At 43.1% G+C, this 20,538-nt stretch overlaps 5 protein-coding genes across 10 annotated transcripts in view; 3 read left to right on the plus strand and 2 right to left on the minus strand.

Annotated features, from left to right (window-relative positions):
- Nucleotides 1–10,172, minus strand: LOC306914740 (protein VCF1). Of its 4 annotated transcripts, none has more exons than XM_079491921.1 (4): nt 10,042–10,172; nt 2,318–2,590; nt 1,449–1,569; nt 1–961 (listed from the first exon to the last, which is right to left on the minus strand). In XM_079491921.1, the coding sequence occupies exons 2-4, from the start codon at nt 2,332–2,334 to the stop codon at nt 689–691; spliced, it is 411 nt and encodes a 136-aa protein (XP_079348047.1). In that variant the 5' UTR covers nt 2,335–2,590; nt 10,042–10,172; the 3' UTR covers nt 1–688. The 4 variants fall into 4 exon arrangements, with proteins under 4 accessions (XP_079348047.1, XP_079348048.1, XP_079348049.1 ...); XM_079491922.1 differs by lacking the exon at nt 10,042–10,172 and adding an exon at nt 4,023–4,121; XM_079491923.1 differs by lacking the exon at nt 10,042–10,172 and adding an exon at nt 3,042–3,177.
- amz2 (archaelysin family metallopeptidase 2) lies at nt 3,052–17,534 on the plus strand. Of its 3 annotated transcripts, XM_079491919.1 has the most exons (8): nt 3,052–3,175; nt 7,873–8,161; nt 8,858–9,031; nt 10,059–10,187; nt 10,882–11,045; nt 11,245–11,421; nt 12,431–12,561; nt 17,416–17,534. In XM_079491919.1, the coding sequence occupies exons 2-8, from the start codon at nt 7,873–7,875 to the stop codon at nt 17,420–17,422; spliced, it is 1,071 nt and encodes a 356-aa protein (XP_079348045.1). In that variant the 5' UTR covers nt 3,052–3,175; the 3' UTR covers nt 17,423–17,534. The 3 variants fall into 3 exon arrangements, with proteins under 3 accessions (XP_079348045.1, XP_079348043.1, XP_079348044.1); XM_079491917.1 differs by lacking the exon at nt 17,416–17,534 and having other exon boundaries at nt 12,431–13,106; XM_079491918.1 differs by lacking the exons at nt 3,052–3,175; nt 17,416–17,534 and adding an exon at nt 3,358–3,437 and having other exon boundaries at nt 12,431–13,106.
- On the plus strand, nt 4,345–6,685 carry LOC306914730 (eukaryotic translation initiation factor 4 gamma 1-like). The gene has a single exon (XM_079491909.1). It carries the CDS (start codon nt 4,349–4,351, stop codon nt 6,359–6,361), a length of 2,013 nt encoding a protein of 670 aa, XP_079348035.1. The 5' UTR covers nt 4,345–4,348; the 3' UTR covers nt 6,362–6,685.
- On the minus strand, nt 13,238–19,783 carry LOC306914733 (monocarboxylate transporter 7-like). The gene is made up of 6 exons (XM_079491912.1): nt 19,558–19,783; nt 17,408–17,653; nt 16,519–16,662; nt 16,134–16,262; nt 14,999–15,934; nt 13,238–14,886 (listed from the first exon to the last, which is right to left on the minus strand). Exons 2-6 carry the CDS (start codon nt 17,643–17,645, stop codon nt 14,588–14,590), a joined length of 1,746 nt encoding a protein of 581 aa, XP_079348038.1. The 5' UTR covers nt 17,646–17,653; nt 19,558–19,783; the 3' UTR covers nt 13,238–14,587.
- arsg (arylsulfatase G) overlaps nt 17,741–20,538 on the plus strand; it is a 17,187-nt gene continuing 14,389 nt past the window's right edge. Inside the window, exons 1-2 of the mRNA XM_079491914.1 lie at nt 17,741–17,769; nt 19,743–19,937. The gene's annotated coding sequence lies outside the window, so the exon portion shown is untranslated. The remainder of the gene's footprint in view (nt 17,770–19,742; nt 19,938–20,538) is intronic.

A 20,538-nucleotide genomic window follows, 5' to 3' on the forward strand; every position in this document is an offset into this window, starting at 1 on the left:
AAGCATAAATTAGGTTTTAATCAGGCTTAAGTACTGCTAGTATTCCTTAATCACTTTGGTTAAGCCTGAAATGTGCTCTAGCTTTTTTGAACAATTCTCCCCAAGGAGTGAATTGGTCAGTCTTCACTCTCCTCTATGAAGGGGACAAGCAAATACTAACACAGACATTGAACATGGCCCACATACACATTTCTGCATACGAAAACAAACGACTTGCCTGGTTTGGAGTAAATGCAGGGGGATGTGGTTGAATAAAGTGCTTTGCTTTATTTTAGTATTGCAAGCACTTTGGAGCATACACACACGTTTCTCATAGATAGCACCATGAAGATGTTCACGCACCGACACACATGTAAAGAGAATGATACTCCTTTGTAAAGTGCATGGGGCGCACACACACACACACACACGCGCACACACACACACACACACACACAGTACACATCGACACTGCACAGATTAACCACAGTGGTCAGGCCATGGACAGGGAGGTGTGCTTATGGTCTTGACACATTGTATGAAGTGCAAGCTCCCCACCCCAACATCTCCCAACACATCATTACTCCTCACCCATCCCAAACATGTCTCTTTTAAGATATTGAAGACGGGGGTCCACTAGTGCCAGGTGTGGTCAGGACTGATGAGTGAGGGACAAGGTCAGCAGAGAGAGACAGGTTAGGGGTCATGGTCACGTGGAACCTGGTTGCTCTCTGGTCTGTAGACTGTTGAAATGGGCCTCCCTCAGGACTCTGTTGATGTGGTGGTAGGAGACGGAGTCACTACTGCTGCTACTGCCGTCACCATGGAAACCCTGCAGTGAGGCGCTGGCGGAACCTTCAGGCTGGGGGCTGAGGGAGTTCTGGGAAATGCAGTTCTGTCCCTGCCCGCAAAGACTGGTGCTGGCCGAGGCTGCTCTCTCTGGACTACTGATCCCACCGCTGCTATCACTGCTGGACGAGTGCTATGGCAGAGAGGGGACACAGACTCAGCTGCAGAACTGGCTTAAGCTTCATTTATACTCCATCGCACGATGGTGTCGCTTACTGAATAGAATTATTAGCAAGCGACACCATCATAGCATGGAGTATGAATTGTGCTTCATGATGATTATTTGCCTGTAAGAGTCACAGAGGGAAGCTTTAAATTGTAGTGCTGGCTTCATTGACATGGCTTTGTGTGATTTCATTCATTGGCTTTGTGTGACTGTAGCAGCCAGGTAGACACTGACCAGTGGCATCATAACAACAAAGCCAGGCTACTTGCTCTGACATCTGCATGAAGGTCGCTGCATTAAATATGACCTGCGTTGTGGGTTGGCAAGACGACATAGCTGGCACAAAGGGTGGGAATAGTACCTCCTAACATAATGTGTCTTTGACCAGGGTAATTGGGAGAGATTAGAACATGATTCACAGAGTCAAAGAGGAAGATAACTGACTCAGTCTTACCTCTGAATCCCAGACATCTCGTCCCAGGTCCGACACCAGAGTGTCATGAGACCCTCCCGACCTCTTGGCCTGGGGGTTCAATTGCTGCTCCTCCTCGTTGTCACCGACGCGCCGGCGCTTCCTGTGAAAACAGCAGCCGTGAAAGGAGATAAGAGAGAGTGAGACACTGGGCGTTATGAGGAGCACGCAAATGAATATGAAAAAAAAAAAGATAAGACAGTAAATGGGAGGGGGGTTGAGAGCTAGATGCAAGTGTGGAGAGAGAGAACCAAAAATAGCACCAGCTTCTCCAGCAGTTACAGACAGACAGTACATGATCAAACATGTGCCGCTGCGCACATTATCAGTTTTTGACATAACATACTGATAAGCCTGCATTAGTCATTTCATTGGTGTGTTGATCATCATGAACAATCATTAATAATAGATCAATTCGAATGACGCATACCGTAGCTTATAAGCAGAGGCATACCAAGCTAAAATACTCATATTCTGCATCGGTGAAGCCCACCAAGGGGCAAGAACCCCTGTCCACCCACATTTACCTACATATTATTTTCTTGAATGCACGTAACATGTTCAGCTAATTGCTTGCGTCAAATGTTAAGGGAGTAAATTCTGCTCAGTAAACATGTAAGCAAAATAATAATGTGATATATTATAGTGTAAAATGTATTGACGAGTGTTGCAACAGTGGTATAGTGAGTAATCTGTGTATCCATCCATATCTTTTAAGGTGTTAGTTTTAATGAGGGGGGGGGGGGGGGGGGGGGCTGTGAGCCCAGATGTCAGGGAGCCCAGTATTTCTATTCATGCCTTGCCCCTCTAGCTGATTATAACAGATCTATTTATCATGTTACCTCACTTACCTATTTTCAGTCAGCATTTTGGGCAAATCTTGATGTTTTGTAGGCTTGGCAAGAAACGTTGACAGTGACACTCCCTGTCTCCCTCCCTGGGCCGGATCGGGTTGATAGCTCCTGCCTCGCAGCTTTCGCCAAGAACCAGAAAGAAATTCTAGTAGTACAGCTGCACCACCACCAGCATGTCGCTGGGACTCCGTATAACAAGACCACTGACTGTAAGTGTAATCTCTTACTGGTTGTTACTGCAGCCAAACCCCAGCTTGTTCAAGCACAGCCCTGTCACAGATAGATAGCAAAAAAGCAGGTTACACTTCAGAAATGACAATTCACCAAGTCCAAGGCAGCCAGAGCAGTCTCTGCAGTACTGCTATGGACGGTATGGTACACACGGCTGTCAGCAAGACAGCTACACCTCGTTACGTAATGAAATCGCCAGGAAATCCACCTACGACAGTACAAGGCAACAAGCTATCACCAGCAAAGCTAACTTGTTAGCCACATTACTCACACACGTCTTCCGCTTTCGTATTCCGACTGTGGACGGCTGTTAACGGCTGACACGAGACGATACATTCAAATAAAATAAACCATTCAGACGTAAGACTATCATTGTTACTATTCAGAGGTGTCCTCGGCGTAATCGCCGAGCCAATTATTGTGGAGGCTAGACGAAAGAACAACTTTCTTTCTTCAAAGAGTTAACGGTTCACTTCAAAGCTAAGCATACCCGGCTTTGCCCTGCTCGCAGCTGATTCTTTCTGTTGTTGACATCATGACGTACAATGACGTTGGGTGACGATCTGACCAGCACGCGGAAGCCACTGCGTTACATCGAACTGTTCTGTGTGGCAGTCGTAACTCGTAAGTAAAGAAGACGGGCAAGGGGGTTTGTACGTTTGTTTACTGTAGTCACTTAGGTCAGGTCACACTAGCACAAACTCATAGTTTTTCCTATATGTTTTGACGATGGGTTCTCAGATTGGCCAGAGACCGGGGAATTCCTAAAACAGCGACCCCTAGAGTCACATAATTCAGCAGTTCGCCAATATTGTTCTAATAATAAGGCTACTCAATCAGCGACGTACATAGGACCTATGCCGGAATATTGTGTGGGCTCCTGGAGGTAAAACACAGTCTTTATTATAGTGTTGTAACAATTTCCCCGAGTACTGTTACTAATTGCAGACAGTCGGCAATTACTGGATTCAACCTGAAAATGTATTGACTGCGCAATACAAAGATGACCTACAAGGCTACATGTATATACAAGTGTCAGATCAACTACCATTTGTATAAATACACTTGACACCAGCCATGCCGAACTGACGTTTGTTTACATATGTATTGAAAAATTCATCTAGTTTTCAAAACAAAGTAACGTTTGAAACAAAACAACATATTTTTTGACGGTGTATTAGTGTTTATATCGGGTTTTTTTGTATTATTTAAATTTTAAACCAGGCCATCACAACAGAATAATTCAGATAAATAAACATAAATCTAACTGACCGATCGCGTTAAAGCCCGTGTAGTGTTGCCTTGAGTTCACGTTACATTACAGTAGGTACAACGCGCGGTTAGCATAATGCTACTGTAGCATTATGTTAACGGCGTTCAGTTGACATTTTTAAGTTGATTTTAATACCATTCTCCTACAGAGGACATCGCACACAACGTCCATCCGTAAATAGTATTTGTATTTAAATACCATAATGATATGTGAAATGTCCGACACTGAAATGTAGTTCTGAACTCTGGCGGACGGTTGCTTCAGCTCGGTGGGCGTGTCACGAATTCGGAATTCCCCTTCGCTCAAGATGGGGGCTCAATGACGCGTTACCATGGTTACCCGCACTGCGCTCATTGGATGCGCTTTGTGTACACAACACGAGCAACGCGCTGATAGGACGAGCTGTGTTTAGATTCAAACTCAGCCAATGTGTGACAACGAAGCCGTTGCGTTGTTTTTGAAGAGTTCATAAAAGGCGGTGCGCGGCAACGGAACCTTCATTTTCTTCTTGATGCTTGATGGTGATGGTAGTGATGCACATCATGGAGAAGATCATCTATGATAGATATTTCCTACTGAGCCTACAGTTCATCTCAGTCAGCATTAAGAAACCTGAGGACCTGCCAGTCATCAGAGATGTCATCCTGGACAAAGTCAACAGCAAGAAGCCTCTGGGAAAGCTGCTGAACCCAGCCAGGCGTCTACCAGGAGGCATGGACTGTGGCTCTGATTTCAGGCCTTCATTTGGAGAGACAGGTTGGAGAGACGGGCCTCGTCGCCAGTTCTCTCTGTCCGTCGACGTGCAGCTCGACAAGGCCAAGGATGCCTGGACACCTTCTGGAAAGAAGCAGCAGAGTCGTGAGGTGGTCAAGGACACAGAGGAGGCCATGACCCAGGATCTGTTCAACAGAGTGCGTGGCATCTTGAACAAGTTAACCCCCCAGAAGTTCCAACAGCTGACCAAGCAGGTGAGGGAGCTCACCATCGACACAGAGGCACGGCTTAAGGGGGTCATTGACATCATTTTTGAGAAGGCCATCTCAGAGCCCAGCTTCTCTGTGGTCTATGCCAAACTGTGTCACTGCTTTATGGAGCTCGAGGTCCCCAGTGCAGCTAAGCCGGGAGTCTGTGTGACTTTCCGCAGGCTGTTGCTCAACCGTTGCAAGGCACAGTTTGATAAGAAACTGAATGCTGCCCAGGTGGAGGAGGATAAGAAGCTTTGCAAAGAGGAACTGGACCATTACAGAAACATGGCCAGGAGGTGCTCCATGGGCAACATTAAGTTCATTGGGGAGTTATTCAAGCTCAAGATGCTGACGGCGGCGACCATGGACAAGTGCATCATCAGTAAGCTGCTCATAACACGTGATGAGGACTCCCTGGAGTGCTTGTGTGCACTTATTTCCACCACTGGGAAAGCCATGGACTTTGAGATGGCCAAGCCTTGCATGGACCACATGGAGAAGATCATCAAGGAGAGAAAGACCTCCCCCAGGATCCACTTCATGCTGCAGGATGTGTTGGACCTCCAACAGAATAACTGGGTGCCCAGGCGAGGAGACCAGGGTCCCAAGACCATCGAGCAGATCCACAAAGATGCTGAGATGGAAGTGCAAATGGAGCAGTTGAAGATCCAGCAGACCGTCTTCTCCAAGGAGTCAATCAGAGGCTCAATTGACAGATTTGTTGGAGGCCGGCCCGGCAGACGTGGCTCATACACCCCACGACAGGGTAGGGTGGCCAAGGGCTGGAACAGCTTCTCCATTTCAACCAACAACAAACACATCGATACTTCATGTCTCAGCAGAATGACCAAGACTCGTGTTCTTGACATTAACAACCAGCTGCTGGCCCCTGGAAACAAAGGCCCATGGGGTAAAGGCAAGCCTGCTGACCCTGGCTCAGAGCTGGGCAGCCATCCAGCCAGCAGCACCCTGAACAGATTCTCTGATCGGCAGAAACCCTCTTCAGGCTCCTCTCTTCACTCAGACAGACTATTGGCTCAGGACAACAGAGTGCAAGCCAGGACCACAACAGAGAACATGAAGCAGGATGCTGCTCCTAACCCCCCACCCCCCCAGACCCCCACCAAGCCCGCCTTGACCGAGGAGGAAGTGGAGAAGAAATCTACAGCCATCATCGAAGAGTACCTCCACATCAACGACATGGAGGAGGCACTGCAGTGTGTACAGGAGTTTAACAGTGGTCAGTTGCTCTCTGTGTTTGTGCGTAATGGCCTGGAGTCCACGCTAGATCGCAGTGCCATCGCCAGAGACCACATGGGGCAGCTGCTGTATCGGCTCATCAAGGCTGGCATATTGCCCATACAGCAGTACTACAAAGGGCTTCAAGCGATTCTAGACGTGGCGGAGGACATGTCTACAGACATCCCACACTTCTGGCTGTATCTGGCTGAGCTGATCACTCCCATGCTCCACAAGGGAGGTATCCCTATGGAACAACTCTTCAAGGAGATCTCAAAGACTCTCATTCCTCTGGGTATGGCTGGAAACCTGTTGAAAAACCTTTCCGCATGAGGACAAAAACTTTTGAACAATGATCTTTTAAACAATTTCAACTGTTTTAAACAATGTATTTTGTCCATACTGTTTTGAGCAATGATCTTTTAATCAATTTAAACTGTTTTAAACCATTTAAACAATGTATTTTGTCAATACTGTTTTGAACAATGATCTTCTAAACAATTTAAACATTGTTTTTAACAATTTAAACTGTTTGAAACAATGATAACTTGTAATAATCAATTAAATACCTCAATCATTCTAATGAAATATAATGATGTACCGTATAAATATATAACTTACTTGTAAATGTCATTTATGAAATACATAATAAATTATCTAAACATGTAAAATGTGTCTGTCTGTAATATGCATCTTCAAGGTTTAAGGTTTCTATTGTTAAGGCGTGTGTACAGAGTACATTTATTTTGTTAGACATTGGAGCAGCATTAATAGTAATACTAGTTATTATAATACAGTTATAATACTGTATAGTACAGTTCAACAATACAATATTCAGGAAATTGTTTGACCAGTGTACCAGCGCTTCAGATGATTTTAAATGTGATTAAGGTGATTTGAAGACATCTTGAGGTGATTTCTTAGTATGATCTCTGTGACACTCAGACCCTGAGGCTCTGAGGCTCTCACTCACTCACTCACTCACTCACTCACACACACACACACACACACACACACACACACACACACACAAGGGTGTGTGTGTGTGTGTGTGTGTGTGTGTGTGTGTGTGCGCGCGCGTGCGTGGTCATATATATCTTCACATATTCCAGTAAGTAGCATGTTTATAATCGGGGTAATTTAAAATACATTAAATTAAGTTTCCTTTCCACTTTCACCATCTGAGGTTCTACACTCTGGCTTTCACTTGATTAATCAGAAGTCTGATTATTACATGATGGGGAAATGACATCCTACAAGTTGAAGAAGCAGGCCTGGTGAGGGTTGCATGATTCTGTCCTTAATGGACGTGAAGTGAAAGTTAATGAACTCACTCCAGGCACAACCATTTAATGTCAGGCTGAACTACAAAACAAGTTATACCTTGTAACACCACCAGTATAGATGTTGCATTGATACTGTATTCAATTGGAAATGCACCATTTTTGTCAAGTGAGAGTTGAGCGAGAAGCTGCTCGTGCTCACTACTGTGCAGCTGTCACACATTCAGCTGCGTTCAAAGCAGAAAACACCTATCTGCATTAGAGAGTGGTTAGGGCAGGTGGTGTCTGCCAATTACACCTTTCCCAATGACAAACTAACTTACAGTACATCCGCCTCCTGTATAAACAGCTGATAGAATAATAAGTCAACTTTGACTTCATGCGTGACATTACCATCTCATTGCCACTGGAAGATACTAGCTTTGAAACCAAAACACTTCACAGCAGGAAGTGATAGGATTGAGAAGAGCTTGTACATGAGCTATTTTCAAATATAGTATTATAATACAAGTCCATTGCATCATTAGAATGCCATTCCCATTGCCTGTGTGTCGTATATAGATGCAGGTGATCCAGCACTCTACAGAGACACTGCGCACAGCTTTAGTCTCCAGTCATCCAGACCTGGTTGATCAGTATGAGAAATACAGTAAAGAAGAAAGGCAACTTCTGGAAGAAGGGCTTCACCCTGGGAGACCGGGTTCCCTGTTCCAGCCAATCACTGTGCACTGTGAGTCAGACTGGATCACTTCTCACCCTGAGGAGCCTCAGGACTTCACAAGCTTCTACAGAGACTCCCACCGCACAACGCCCACCAAAGGACACAATACCATTTACATTCAGACCATAGGTAAGACTTTGAATGAAGTGAATGTGCACCGTCTGTGGTAAAGAAGCCGAGGCAATGCCACTAACGCCCCAGGCAGTTAAGGAAATTAGAGAAAGTTCTGAAGTTATACTCTGCTACCACCCAGCCATTCCCAGGATCTGTGAGTTCTATAGAAGCTGGTGTGTTTGGCCAAGAGTACCACAGGGAACTCTGCTGTTGCTTTTATGACACCTGGACTTCCCTCTGGGAATCAATATAAGTGTGTCTTATGACACCCACCATAGATTTCACGTATGAGAACGCAATAAGTAAGATGAATGCAAGTAACTGCTGTTGGAATTTACTATTCTCACTCTTTGCCATTGGCTTCGATTTTTTCCAACTGGCACATAGGATTAGATTAGATCAGATTACATTTTTTTGTCACTGCGCAGAGTATACAAATACTTTGACAATGAAATGAAGAGTGGTGTCTAGCCAGAAGTGCAATACAGTAATGCAGCAATGAGAGAATAAATACAGAAAATGTACAGTATGTACAGTAATATAAGATAAGAGTATGTTTAACTCTCATGAGCATTTCATGGTGAGTTGAGCCAGGCCATGAGACAGCTAATGTCAGGTAATCAGTTACAGATGCAACCATGCATCTGTAACAAGTTTTTATCATATGACATATGATCAGTTCAACATGGCTCTTATTCTGTGTTCCGTTAGGCTCATTTGGAGAGGCAGGTGTCCAGACTAATCTGTATTTGGAGTGGCTCAGAGAATACTGCCAGGCCTTCTTCTATGGACTAGCAGTGAAGCTGTTGCCCCCGGTTACTGTGACTGAGACAGGATGTTCTTTCAGGGTGAACAGCAACTCACACAACCTTCAGATCCTTACAGGTAAGCACTTTGTCACCCTTTTAACACGTGGCTAGCCTGTTTTCTTCACTTTCTGTTATTGTGCACATTAACAGTGTAGAAAGTGGAAGCAATGAAAAACATTGCAATTGCAAACTATAAAGGCTACCTTCCAAACAAGGTTACAAAGGGTACACCGCACACCCATAGCTGCAGACCTATGCTCATATCTCCAATATTTTTGCACAGAGACCTAAAACACCAATGTTTCAGACCCCTTTTTCATCGTAAAGGGATCTGGTGTGAGTGACATTAAATACACAGATGAGACCCATTGCAGATCAGCCAGGTGTAACCACTCAATCAATCCAAATAAGGACCAGTACTGTTCGACCAGTACTCTCTTACAATCACAGAGTGGAATGGAGAACAGGCGGTGGAATGGAGAACTCGGATGTACATCAATTCAAGTTCATAATGTCACACAAAAATTATAGAAAAGAACCACAAAAAAAAAAAAAAACATGAATTATCCAACTCCAACATTGTGAGAAGACATTTACAGAATCCATGAAGCCTCTCAGAGGAAACGGGATGATTAGCCTCTACAAAGTGAGCAGCAACTGGATATGTGATGTTTTTACACCTTATGGTGCTACGGTCCTCCACAAAACGGACTTTGAGTTCCCGTTTAGTCATGCCCACGTAAGCCTTACCACATGGGAAAGTCACACAAATAAATAACACCAGCTGAGCGGTGGTACATGTAATTACAAATAGTTTTTTCTTTGTTTTAAATCATGGCATTTGTGGGTTAAATTGCACTGAGCACAATAGATACAGCTATAATTACTTTTGGGGATCAGTGTCATCACCTATCCAGCAACCTGCAATGGGTCTCATCTGTGTATTTAATGTCTCTCACACCAGATCCCTTTACCTTGAAGAAGGCAGCATAGTCTGTCCCAAACGTTGGTGTTGGTCCACAATAAAATATTGGCATCGTCTATACTACTTGATATTTTAGCTTGCAAACAAGACCATGATTTTACCATCTTCTCAATTCCAGGCGATCTCCTGCGCTTTTTGGAGAACAGGAAGCCAAAAGATGCTTTCTGTATTGTCGGAATTACAATGATCGACCTCTATCCCAAAGACTCCTGGAACTTTGTCTTTGGACAGGCTTCACTCAGTCATGGTGAGCAACCTAAACTACAACTATGTTTGTTCTGAGACCCGGAACAAAGACTGTTGACCACAGCAGTTAGGATTACTGCAACGCACCCTCCTGAGACGCTTCTTAATATATTCAAAGCCTGCTCTCTAATAAATCTCCTGCTATGGGATTAGCACAATGTTGCCACAGCAAGACATAAACACAACATGGACTCACATGGTGTTTTTTGCCTCTGGTAACAGGCCACAGTCATGCTGCTAGAGTGCAAGTGTATACCCTTTTAATTCTAGCTTAATCTGAACTAAATATGGCCCCAGCAGGGCTCACAAGTGTCAGTTTCCCCCATTAAAATAAAACCTAAATATGTATTTGCCTTCTAATCTTCCCTTCAGAGAAAGGCATTCAATGTATTCTCAAAAGAACTTCCACATGGTTACAGGTCCAATGGTAGTCTTATCTTATTGTCTTGGGTGATGAGTGACGACTTTAGTTGGGTTTGGCACTTTGGCTCTTATTTGAAAAACTCTGGGTGTGGGTGTGGGTCATGACCAAACATTTACTGTGAAAATTGGTGATCAGCATTATATTCAGTTTATTTTCACATAAACCAGGACTCCAGAACTGGTGACCTTGTCACTGTATGACACCAGATGGCGCTAAACTCAAATGAATGGAGAGTTTTAACTTTGTGTTCTGTCTGTTGTGTTCACTTCAGGGATGGGTGTTTTCAGCTTTGCCAGGTATGATGACAACTTCTACCACAGAAGTTATGCTGGAAGATTGAAAAAACAACTCAAGCCAAAGCAGGGGGACTACTCTGTGTTTGAAGACTATTATACACCCCCCATCAGCAGTACTCTGCTCCTACGATCCTGTAAGGTTGGTTGTACATTTTTGGTGAACTAAGAATTGACGTTTTGCACAGCATCTTATCTCACTAGTCCTAATTACCCTAGTTCACATTGACCACTGTGTTATACAGTAATGTGTGCTTATTCCACAAGGCTTCTAATCAATGCCATCTGTGTAAATCATGTATAAGAATAAACTAGTAGTTGTAATCATATTGTCTATCCAGACAATGGCCCATGAGATTGGCCATATGTTTGGAATACGTCATTGCCAGTGGATGAACTGTGTCATGCAAGGGTCTAACCACCTGGATGAGTCGGACCGTCGTCCTCTGAACCTCTGCCCCGTCTGCCTCCGCAAACTGCAGTCCTCAATTGGCTTTGAAATGGCTGACAGATACAAGGCAAGTCAGGGTGTTTCAAATACAGATGTAACTATAACTGTTTATTGGTCCTAATTTAAGGGAGACTAGGTTAAAGTAACACATAAACATACATTATTCCTTTCCACAACAGATTCTATTGGCTAAATTAATTTTAACTTGAACATGCTATACATCAAAATTGTAAATCAATAGTAAGCACCAGTGAACCTATCAACCATTTTCTTGCTGTGTGAAATACTGTCCCCCACCCAACTGCACAGTAACTGTAAGTACTAGCATGGTAACTCAATTACAATGCATATTGAGCGGATCTAGGCCATCCCTGAGCCATGTGAATAGAGAGTTTTGACTACGCCAGTCCAAAATGCATTGATTATCACATGATTCATGTAGAACTCAGAATGTTACACTTTAAATTGATTCAGATCTGATGATAATATACAATCAGATTATTTAAATGTCTTAGCTCCTAGTGTTGTTGTTGTTGGGGTATTTGCCACTTTTCACTACTAGCACATACAGTAACGTGAAATTCATCTTCTGCATTTACCTTTTGCTGCATGGTCATATAAAATAAAAGATGCCCATTGTAGGTAACAGACTTGTCACTACTCTTTTTTTTTTAATCGCTCTGGTTCATCCTCATCACATCAGATTGCTCAGAATCATAAGATGATTGTTGTAGGACAGACACCAATCTATAGTTAATAAGAACACAGTTCAGGGAAAGGCAGTGAAACACCTAGACTACATGGATGTACTTATAAATTAGTTAGAATAGGCAGTAGGCACTGGGCGTCATCATCAGCAAGAGCCGTCCATCCTTGCCATTTCTCTCTAGGATTGGTAAATGTGGTCAAAGTGTACTTTACATTGATTGTCAGCAACTTTGAGGACTTCTTGATGCTGTTCTCTTCTTCAGCTCTCCCTTAATGTCCCTTCATTATTAAAGCCAGTGGGAAGACCTGGTCAAACAAAGTTCAAAAGGTAACCTTACGTTAAACAATATCATTGTTCTACCCGTCAGGTCTTGCTGTGGTGGATGGAGGATGAACAGAGTGGAGCAGTCAGCCCAGCCCAGTCCACTGTACCTCAGAGTGCAACCCACTACACTAAGCCCACCCAGGACTTTGAAACCTCCAGACTGTGGCTTCGCAGGTGCATGGACATACTGAAACATGAGCAACTATAGCTGCAGTCAGTAACTATCTCTGGGTGTAATGGAGGACAATAGAAAAGTTAAGAGTAATATAATTAACTACATAATCCATTATTATACATAGGCTCACTCCCTTTTTCTCTCTACACCAAATATCTTTGCTGAAAAGGGCCAATCTACAACCTCACATGTCCTTCGTGACACATTATGAGCATATAGAATAGAAGATGTACTATTTTCACAGAATGTTTGCCCCAGAATAGGGACACTATGGTATGGTTCATGTGGTTAATTATGAAAAGCAAAAGTGGTTCTTCTTGGCTCTTGTCCTCAAATAATCTCCTGGCGCATTGCTTACATGATGATGTCAAGATTTCCTAAGACTGTGCCTCAGGCACTATTTACTACTGTTTGCTAGTAATTCTGGTCATATAGGAATTGAAGACTAATCTACAGTTGCACACCACATGGTGGTACTTGTTCTGGTCAAGGTCACATCTATATCTACAGTGGGTAAAATGTAAAAAATACGGCCTAAACTGAAACAAGCAAACCCACTCTGGAATCAAACCTGAATTGAACAAAAATTGCAGCAATGAAACACAATTATTAAACTATTATAACTCTGGTGTGATATGATGAAGAGTTGTAGCTAAAAGATAGCTTTTGCGAGACTCAATTTAAATTTTTATTATTGTGAATCAATACATATATTCATACAAAAATATCCCAGTGTGATTTACATTATTTCATATTTGACATTACAGTGCAAGGACGACATCTGGACGGTTTGAAAATAATACAAATAAATTAAAGCGTTCATATCATCACATTGTCCAGAGCTTCAAGTTAATGCTATGATAATGTTTCCCAGTATATTCTGTGTTAAAAAATCAACACAAATATTTCTGCAGCAATGTGAATTACATGGTTCTACTGAGGCTGGTTGTCACAGTACCGATCAGCTGCAGATTATGAGGTCATCTATTTTCAGTGTTGCGCCCCTCTACTTAAAAGTGTCAAAAGGTGAACTTAACTTAGTCACACAACCTTTTTGACAAATAACATATTTTCAACAGACTGGTGTGTATCTTTCAGTAACAAATTGGTTGTGCAACAAGTATGAATTAGCCCTAATTAAGCATTCTCTTTTACACATTGCATGACTTTGGTTTCATTTTAAATGGTTTAGTGTATGTGGCACAGCAATATCTGTATAACTGTATTATGTATGCCACCCTCTTCACCTAATGACTTTCAGCTACTGCTGAACACTTTTTCACTATCAAGGTTATGTGCCCTGCAAATACAGAATGGCGGCCTACTGTCAGGACTTATTTGTGGGTATTAGAATGAGTGAAAGGGAAGGTGTATAAGACGGTAGTGGGACCAGGTATGCTGTATGGCTTAGTTGGAAACCGTGGCACTGACAAAAAGATGGTAGGCGGAGGTGGCAAAAATGAAGATGCTACGATTCTCATTAGGAGTGACATGACAAGGAGGGACAGGATCGGGAATGACAAAATTAGAGGGACAGCCCAGGTTGGAAGGTTTGGGGATAAGGCAAGAGAGGCAAGTTTGAGATGTTTGGACATGTGTGGTGGAAGAGGGACGAGGGGTATAGTGGGAAGATGCAGAGGGAAACGGTAAGGCCTAAGAGGATGTTTATCGATGCAGGGACAGAGAACAGAAACAGATCCGCTGTGGTGTCCACTGATTGAAATTAGCTGAAGGAAGAAGCCCACTATATGGCTATAGCCCACTATAAGGCTGTTACTGTTACAATCTCTAGGTCCATGTGGTGATAGAAAGGCTCCCAAAATCCATCTCAAAACTCTGCCACAATGATCAGTCTTCTTAACTGATAAGTCATAGTGGTCTCTCGCTGTCTATTTGTTTATATGGTCTTGGTCCATATGGTCCATATTCATATGGTCTGTGCTCCACCTTACAGCAGTAGTCTTCACATAGACCTCTGTCTTTTGGCTTGACATCCTTGTCATACAACAAGCTACACCTTTTGCTTCAAGCTGAGCTAATAACTGGGTGATTATTTCCTGTCTCCAGCTCCTGGTTCTGGTCCAATTCAACATCCACCTCCAGGTAATCCTGTGGGCTGTCTCTTTCTTGGTCCTGTGTCTGCTGCTCTCTGCCCTGTTCCACTGAGTCCTCTTTTGCTGCGGCGCGTTTCTGGGCTATCCTCCTGCAGGGCAGACCTCTCTTAGCAGGCCGTACAAAAGCCAGGAATATGGCACCCACACCCATGCCCGCTGCACAGGAGTAGAATGCTGAACCATAGTTCTGTGTTTCATCCACCAGGAAACCTTGAGACAGAAAAGTACAGTATATTATATTGTTAACATCAGAATACAACTATACCATTGGAATCTATCAAGTAGTTATCAGTAAGTAAATCTGATAAAACATCACTCTTACCTCCCAGAGGTGGCCCAGCCAGGCCAGCAAAGCTCTGTATGAACACGTACACCCCAGCAGCTGAAGACATCCTCTCTATTCCCACAACGTCATCCTCTGCCAGCATGGGGATGTGAGTAGGCGATATCGTCCCCATAAAGAACCCGAAGAAGGCACAGCACACGGCTAGGCCCCAGAACTCTGTGACGAAAGTGAAGGCCACTAGGACTAGAGTCATTAGAATGATACAACACAGAAGCACTAAGAGCTTCCTCTGTCTAAACTGTTTCCTGCTCAGGACCCAGCCAACTGAGAGGCGTCCAAATACTTCAGCCACCGCCATGGTGGAGAGCATGTAGGCAGCGCGGTCACGCTCCACTCCGCGTTTCACGGCCAGCTCAATGATGTACAGCGGAGGAGCGAAGAAGCCGAGTGTGGCAAACAGTCCAAAGAGTGAATACAAGATGAAGCTGGGCTCCCTGAGAACGGAAAAGTCTAAAAGTTTAGGAGTCTGTCGAGACACCTCATCCCGCCCTCCCTCCCCTTGGTCTCTGCTTCCCTGCTCCTTCTCCACTTTTGTCTCACTCCCTTCCTTATCGCCCACTGTCTGCATTTGTTGAGCCTCTAGCCTGACATTGTCAGGCGGTGAGGTCTTCTCTTGACTCTCTGCATCCCTCAACAACTGGACACCAGAGTCTCCAGAGCTCAGAGAATCACCTCCATTGTCCTGACTGGAGGCGATTTTTGGTTTACAGGTGCCATTCGACTCATCTGGTCTACTGAGGGTTTTCTGTTCTTCTTTGGGGGATAGATGCTCTATTTCGGTCTCCTGGGTTGCTCTGGGCTTTATGATGATCGGCCGAAGCAGGACTCCACAGAAGATAATGGAGCCTTGCAAAGCGCCAATCACCACCATGGTGTATCGCCAGCCTTTGCGGTCTCTCAAGGCAGAGAAAGCTGAGAGGGGAGAAAAAAGAATAAGGGAGTGTTCACTGAAGAAAACTGACATGGGAACTGACTTGTTTCAAAACATTTTTGACCTGTAATCCCTGACCCCTAGCCCACAAAACCTACACGCCGGGAAAAAAAGGTTCCCTACATGCTATTTGTTGACAAACCAAAGCATGACTGGCAGCTGACGCCTGCAAACACTCACCGGGGGCGAGGGCAAACATGGCAAAGGACTCTCCCGTGGAGGCCAAAGATGTGACCAGGGACCGTTTACGGTTAAAGTACTGAGACAGGATTGTGACAGTGGGCAGGAATGTAAAACAGTAGCCCAGACCTACAGAGAGAGAATATTAACAGATGTAATGGAATTAATCAACAGGACAAATTCACTAAGAACACACATTCTTACAAAAAGCATTGTTATATTATGGAGTACAGAGAGAGAATAATTAACAGTTTCTCCTCATTAAGTGTGCAATAAGTGTGACACTGACAACCTGCTCAGGCGTTACAGTTCAGAGTACGATGGTCAATGATTTAACATCCGCTAGTAGTATAATGAGACAGAGATGAGGGGTGCAATCCAATACCTGCAATTACACCCGTAGTGATGTACATTACATTGATGGAGCTGGCAAAAGCAGTACTGATGGTTCCCACAGCGATTAACACTCCTCCAATCATGACAACAGGTTGGAAGCCAAAGCGACTGGTCATCAAAGAGGAGAGTGGAGCTGAGAGCAGGTGGTGAACAACAGCTTGTGTTACATCATGTAAATCTATGATCTTCATACATTTTTGTGTCTAATTTCTAAATAGCTGAATAAATTGCATTGCTGCTTCTATTGTACATACAGCATTTTTGAGTGGTGCAAACCACTCCAACAACTGGCTTTGTACCCGTGTTTGTTCGTACCAAAAAAACGAGCATGGTTGCTATGGTTAGCAACCAAAAAAACGAGCATGGTTGCTATGGTTAGTATGTGACGTCACTGATGCTTTCCTGTCACTGATGACACAGATGCTTTCCTGGTTCTAATGTACAGTAACTATAACAATAAATGTGTAGTTGCACCACTCAGTTCACACGGGTGTGATTTTTAACACACCTTTCAATGTCCCACCCATACTCTATTTTGTTGGGAATTATATCATAAAGGCCTCTGCTGTAACAGACAACTGTGTGGTTAACCGTGCGCAAAACAAACAAAACAATGTCTGACAACACTCATTTGTTTTGCTTTTCAACATGATTAACACAGTATATTGAAACAACATATGTTACCACTTACCACTAGCATATGTTCGGTCTCAGTCATAAGTCTCTCCCTCTTTATTTTGCCAAATACATTTTGAATAGATTTTTTAATGAAAAAAATAGGAAGAAAATAAAAGAACAAGACAGACAAAAGGAAAAGAAAGCAAGTCTCCCCCTCTAACAACATAACCCTCTCTGAGCCTAAACTCATCTGCACTCACCTGTGAAGGTCATGACGAAGACAGAGATGGAGAAGATCCAGGACACTCGGCTGTTGCTCTCCCCGAATTCCAGCATGAGGTCCTGCAGGAAGATGCCGAAGCTCTTGATGGTGCCATAGGTGAATGTCTCCACCACGAAAAAGGATATGGCCACGAGATACCCCCATCCTCCATCTGGGACCTCTGTGTACACGTTGGGGCCCAGAAGTCTCTTTCCTCTGAATTCACACAACACCATGGCCGAGGCTGAAGGAGGAGAGAGGGAGATCGATTGGTTCCTACTCTTACGACAGTTTTTTCTTCAGAACTACAGGCAACAGAAGGCTGAACAATGTAAAAGAAAAAATAATAGGAAGAATTATGTAAGTAAGTTCTCTCTCTTTATCTTGTAGATATAACATGATGAAGAGCTCTTGACTGAAAAGTAGTTAATTTTTTATTTATTTTTTCATTTGAAGAGTGAGATTATTTTCTTTTCTTTTGAAGAGTGAGATTATTTTCTTTTCATTACAATTGTAAAACAAACTTCCTGTTTTTCCTTTTTTACGACGGGTTCCCAGATTGATCGAGCAGTAGACATTCTAGTAATCGAGGAAGCAGTCTAATTACTAGCTAGTCTTATTCCCCTGAAACGTCCCTAAAAGGACTCTTCTCCTTCCTGGCTCCCAAACTGTAGAATAAACTCACCTTTGCAGTAGCCTATAGGAACTTTACTGCGGACTCACTTTCCATCTTAAAGTCTGAAGACTTGCCTCTTCGGACTCACCCCAACCACATCGCTTCTTATCACCCTTTGTTTTTTGATAGATGCTATGCTATTATGTTGGTCACTTGTTCTCATGTTTTTTGTAACTTTGATTTGTTTTTCTTTTCCACATGTTAAGACACATTTAGAATATTATTTAGATGGCATGTTCCAAATTCATTATGCCTACCTGTCACCTCTGTTGTACTAGTACTGTAGTCAGTACTATGGTCTATATAATTATATATATACATACAGATACATACATACATACATACATACATACATACATACACAGTCATACAAACGTGGTTATATTGACTTTTACTGTTTACAGTGAGGGTGTTATTATAAGAGCATGGACCAGTAGTCTATCATCACATTTTACATAATTTTATATATATTAAAAAAAAGTATGTTATAGGCCAGCGCAACGCCTAAATACTTTCTGTGGCATCATTCATTTCCCTATTCCCATCCGTTTTAGGCCTACTTCCTAGTGTTCCTAGTGTACTGTCAAGTCGAATGTTCATGTTTTTCTCCTATCTTTAGATCATTTCACAATAGAATAGGGCATAGGGCATGGCTTTTCCAAAGCTCAAGCGGTCCCAACTTAAGTTCATTAAGCACGTGCAGTAGTCGGCCACTAAATAAATAATGTTTGTTAGCCGGATGGATGGGGTTATAGAGAAATTACCGCTTTTATAGAACTGTATAGCCTACTACTGGTTATATATGTTCAATCAGTCAAATGGCAATTGTGTGGGAGTGGGACTGCTCGCTGTCATGGGACACAACGCATGCAGCCAGAAAACATTGCATGCCTTGTCACTGTCAGCTCATCCCCATTCACAAAGCTGTGTCTTTGTGAGCCATAGCGACTAGCGAGCCTCAGCCTTGTGGTATGGTATGACACATGGTATGACCATGTGGTATGGTATGCTTCTTAACCATTAAGTCCATTGCCGTAATTACGGACTTAGGTAGGTAGCCTACACATCCGATCTATAACTTGGTTTTAAATGCAGCATAAACTACTAAACTTGCTCTTTAGCCCATCAGAATATGAGATCGGGAGAGCGTTGTGTTTTGACTTGCTAATTCAAGTCAAGTCGACTTTGAAAACTCTGCTTTGACGGCGCAGTATAGTGTGTTGGTAAATTCTCTCCTGGTTTTATATTTGTGAGCGTTTTCAATCAGAATATGAGATCGGGAGAGCGTTGTGTTTTGTCTTGCTAATTCAAGTCAAGACGACTTTGAAAACTCTGATTTGACGCCGCAGTAGAGTGTTGGTAAGTTCTCTCCTGGTTTTATATTTGTGAGCGTTTTCAATCTATATAGCCATCATTTCCCCATACTTAAAGATTTCAGTTTAAAGTTGTGTATAGCCTAATCTAGTTCTCACCTGTGTGCGCGCAGATTCAGAGGAAAACAATCCGATCCTGTTTGAGAGTAGTAGTAGTACAGTTAGTACTACTGTACGTCGCTCGTCGCGTCAACTGTAGCCCACGTTGCATTGAATGAAGACTCGCCCTCACCACCACCGCGTGCATCTCTCTCTCTCTCTCTCTCTCTCTCTCCCCCTCCTAGTGGCAGCGGTGGCCGAACGGATTGCAGAGCGGTCTTGATACCTGAAGGTCGCCAGTTCGAATCAGCGGTCCGACACGTTAAAATTACCACCGCTGAAGTGCCCTTGAACAAGGCATTGAACCACTACGATGAAATGTGTTCTATGAGCAGGGCCTGGCTGGAAACAAGTTCTTGAGCTTAGCCCAGATACCCTGGGTAAATATAGTAATCATTTCATTTCATTTCATTTCCTCCATCTCACCCTCACAATACAGCTAAGATAAATAACTTAAAACTAAATAGGAAAAAAAATACAAACAAAATGTATGTAGGCCTACCAAGTGTAAAATGTAAATCCAAAACGTTAAGAATTCTGTATACAATCAGCCTATGATAAATAATTACATGTAACAGCTGTATAACATTGCAATATTGCAATCGACCTGTAGTCTACATTAATGACATTATTATTTCATGCAATTAACTTAAATATAGAACAACAAATGCTTTTGCTGTCAATATGCAGATAAGTAGCCTAAAGATAAATATTATATAAGATGTAAAAATAGCAAGATGTATTTGCGGAGACCAGCACAGTGCAGATAGTGTGCAAGAGAGAGAGTTTACCCCCACCTGAAGAATGCTTTTTTTCTATGTGAGACTGAGAGTGAATTACAGGCATAGTTTATCTATACATATCTAAGAAGAGACCTTGAGCTGTGAAAGCTGCGACCATACAGTAGGTCACAGTTACTATGAAAACCTGCATTTCCTGTCAGTCGTGTCGTGTCATGTCACGCCTTATGGTCACGCCTCG

This window comes from Electrona antarctica (genome assembly GCF_951216825.1).
Source record: "Electrona antarctica genome assembly, chromosome: 22".
NCBI lineage: Eukaryota > Metazoa > Chordata > Actinopteri > Myctophiformes > Myctophidae > Electrona > Electrona antarctica.

Excerpts from the sequence above, each read along its gene's own strand:
- LOC306914740 (XM_079491921.1), bottom strand. Across the intron at positions 962-1,448 it reads GAGATGTCTGGGATTCAGAG|CACTCGTCCAGCAGTGATAG; the intron begins GTAAGACTGAGT and ends TCTCTGCCATAG.
- LOC306914730 (XM_079491909.1), top strand. The coding sequence starts at position 4,349 with ATGGTAGTGATGCACATCATGGAGAAGATCATCTATGATAGATATTTC.
- amz2 (XM_079491917.1), top strand. The coding sequence starts at position 7,873 with ATGCAGGTGATCCAGCACTCTACAGAGACACTGCGCACAGCTTTAGTC. Across the intron at positions 8,162-8,857 it reads CATTTACATTCAGACCATAG|GCTCATTTGGAGAGGCAGGT; the intron begins GTAAGACTTTGA and ends GTGTTCCGTTAG. Across the intron at positions 9,032-10,058 it reads CAACCTTCAGATCCTTACAG|GCGATCTCCTGCGCTTTTTG; the intron begins GTAAGCACTTTG and ends TCTCAATTCCAG.
- LOC306914733 (XM_079491912.1), bottom strand. The coding sequence starts at position 17,645 with ATGGTGTTGTGTGAATTCAGAGGAAAGAGACTTCTGGGCCCCAACGTG. Across the intron at positions 15,935-16,133 it reads CATGTTTGCCCTCGCCCCCG|CTTTCTCTGCCTTGAGAGAC; the intron begins GTGAGTGTTTGC and ends CTCCCCTCTCAG. Across the intron at positions 14,887-14,998 it reads GGCTGGGCCACCTCTGGGAG|GTTTCCTGGTGGATGAAACA; the intron begins GTAAGAGTGATG and ends TTCTGTCTCAAG.